This window comes from Etheostoma cragini, unplaced genomic scaffold (genome assembly GCF_013103735.1).
Source record: "Etheostoma cragini isolate CJK2018 unplaced genomic scaffold, CSU_Ecrag_1.0 ScbMSFa_3627, whole genome shotgun sequence".
In the NCBI taxonomy this organism is placed as follows: domain Eukaryota; kingdom Metazoa; phylum Chordata; class Actinopteri; order Perciformes; family Percidae; genus Etheostoma; species Etheostoma cragini.
Window position 1 is genome coordinate 1 of NW_023267915.1, and position 3,117 is coordinate 3,117.

At 50.2% G+C, this 3,117-nt stretch overlaps 1 protein-coding gene across 1 annotated transcript; it reads right to left on the reverse strand.

Moving 5' to 3' along the window:
- Positions 1 to 79: 79 nt before the first annotated feature.
- LOC117940882 (MAX gene-associated protein-like) lies at positions 80 to 2,887 on the reverse strand (the record flags this gene model as incomplete). Its single annotated transcript, XM_034866003.1, has 5 exons — positions 2,779 to 2,887; positions 2,401 to 2,535; positions 2,080 to 2,208; positions 1,116 to 1,395; positions 80 to 643 (listed from the first exon to the last, which is right to left on the reverse strand). Coding segments are annotated over exons 1-5 (1,148 nt in total), but the record flags the coding sequence as incomplete, so codon positions are not given.
- Positions 2,888 to 3,117: the final 230 nt, after the last annotated feature.

Here is a 3,117-nt window from a genome sequence, read left to right on the forward strand (position 1 = left end):
GGGGGGTGGGGGGGGTGACAGAGAGGGAGAGAGAGAGAGTGAATATGTTAGACAGCTGTTAGACATGACATCATCATACGGGGACAGTAGTAGTTCTATTTGAATGGGTCTCCCTGTGGTCGTTACCTTGAGCGTGAACAGCGAGGTCAGAGCGACGGCGGCCCTCTCCTCGGTGACGCAGGTCCGATGCCGTCCCTCCCACACGGCGCCGTCCTCCAGGTCCTTCTGCCTCAGCAGGGCCCGGGTCATCAGCGGGGCGCCGGGCTTCCTGCCGGCGTCATCGAGCTCTGAGTCCGACTCCAGCGGGGGCATGTCGGCGGGTGACGCCAGGGACCCCGGGGGGCTCAGGGTCCGGGACGAGGTCTTGGGTTTCTTCTTCTTGAGTTTTGGAGACGGCGATAGCGGTTCTGTGTGGTGGAACCGGACCTTAAAGGGTTTCTTTGGTTTCTTACTCTCGGTGACGGGTTGGGGTAACTCCGCGGGCACTGGGACCACCGGGACCGCTGGGACCGCTGGGACCGCTGGGACCGGGACCGCTGGGACTGGGATTGCTGGGAACGGGACCCCCGGGTGGGGTTCAGCTGGCGTCGGACCCGGACCAGAAGCTTTGGGTTTCGGACCCCTCTGCCTCATGTGCTCCTTCCTGGATGCCGGGCGGCAAAGAGGAACCCATTAGTTGTCAGTTACGTTCTGTTATTGAATCTGACTCAACTCCCATCTGGTCTCACATCTGGTCTCACATCTGGTCTTACATCTGGTCTTACATCTGGTCTTACATCTGGTCTCACATCTGCACTCGACTCACATCTCTACTCATCTGCACTCGACTCACATCTGGTCTCACATCTGCACTTGACTCACATCTGGTCTTGACTCACATCTGGTCTCACATCTGGTCTCAAATCACATCTGCACTCATCTGCACTCGACTCACATCTGGTCTCGACTCACATCTGGTCTCACATCTGGTCTCAAATCACATCTGCACTCGACTCACATCTGGTCTCGTCTCACATCTGGTCTCGACTCAAATTAGGGAGTGAGGCCCATTATTAAATAAATGTACATTTTGTCCCTTTTAACAAGTATCCCACATTAAGGGCCCGTAACCCTACCTGGCTCCCTTCCTGTCCCTGGGGGGCGGTTTGGGTCTCTTGGAGGGGGGGATGAACCCAGAGATGAGATCTGATGTAGGTGAGCTCTGCTTCTTCAGGACGCTGTCCAGCGTCCGGACGTAGCTGGTGCTGCGCGTGGGCAGCTGGTACACCAGCGGCTCCACCATAGAAGAAGAGAAGCTGGCGGCGCGCTCGTCGATCAGCTTTCCCTCGTTCTCCAGGTACTCGTCCAACATGTCGCTGCAGAACGCCGACAGGTTCTTCTTCTGCACGTCGGACCCTACGGGACAGATGTTCAGCATCAGTTAGGAGATATGCTGCTCTAGACACGCTAAAAGTAGTGATTATTTACATGGAGTCTGGTGGAGATATGCTGCTCTAGACACGCTAAAAGTAGTGATTATTTACATGGAGTCTGGTGGAGATATGCTGCTCTATACACACTAAAAGTAGTGATTATTTACATGGAGTCTGGTGGAGATATGCTGCTCTTTACATGCTAAAAGTAGTGATTATTTACATGGAGTCTGGTGGAGACACGCTAAAAGTAGTGATTATTTACATGGAGTCTGGTGGAGATATGCTGCTCTATACACGCTAAAAGTAGTGATTATTTACATGGAGTCTGGTGGAGATATGCTGCTCTATACACGCTAAAAGTAGTGATTATTTACATGGAGTCTGATGGAGATATGCGGCTCTATACACACTAAAAGTAGTGATTATTTACATGGAGTTTGGTGGAGATATGCTGCTCTATACAGACTAAAAGTAGTGATTATTTACATGGAGTCTGGTGGGTTTGGTGATGGTGATTTCTGTTTCATGTTAAACTAAAAGGATCTTACTCTTTAACTAAAAGGTCTATCTCTGTAGGGATCCATCCCATAATGTTGTCACACACTTAGAATAATAATCTGAGTCTGTCCGAGTCTTTTCCTGATTTTAAAATGCTGTGTAGCACCTTCAGGATTGGTTGGTGTTGGCGTCGGAGTGGGCGGAGCCTCAGATGGAGTGAATTTCTCTCTCCAACCTTTAATCTGAGTCACATCGGTGGTTTTTCCCGTTCTGGACACGAACCCTGCAGAAACACCTGCAGACAAACAAACAGATCTCAACAGTTTACTGCTCGTTTCCCTGGAAACGGATCTAATGTAGTCAGCACTACCGTAAAAACAGAACATATTTCCGATGGAACCGGGGAAATCCTGGAAAATATCCCCTCTAATATCTGAGATAATAACGTGTTCCTTCCCACCCCTGCTAGTCGGTGCGATGTACTCACCCTGTGGCGGCGGCGGCAGCAGGTCCGGGGTCAGCGGCTCCAGAGAGACCCCGGGGGGGGGGATGGGCAGGCGGACCCCCAGGTACTGCAGGTCGATGGCCAGAGTCGGGTCCAACAGGTTCATCTTCAGACCGACTGAGGTCACACAACAACAACATATATCAACACAGAGCTGGAAGATATATGGATATTATATAGATATAGCGCGATATAATAAGTGTCTTTTCATGGTCAATAACCCTCATATATAGAGAATTATTCCTAATATTAGAGTTAAAAAGCAGAAATTATGAATTATTTTGACTAATAGTTAAGATCAGAGGACTGAAAGAGCGTTGGAAGGAATCCATTTTATGATAAATCGTCCGTCTGTCCTACCTTCCTGCAGCACTGGGTGGATCACCTGGTGGTGTCTCATCAGCTTCAGGTCTCTCAGGAGAATCTTCTCAGAGGCCGCGATGGTCTCCTCCAGACCCCCGTCCGTCTCTACAGGAGACACATAACACCATAACACCACATCAGCCACATTGGTTTTAGTATTATTCACACCCTAACCCACTTTAACCTATCCTAACCCACTCTAACCCATCCTAACCCACTCCTAACCCACCCTTACCCACTCCTACTCATCCTAACCCACTCCTAAGCCACCCTAACCCACTCTAACCCACCCTAACCAACTCATAACCCACCCTAACCCAGTCCTACTCATCCTAA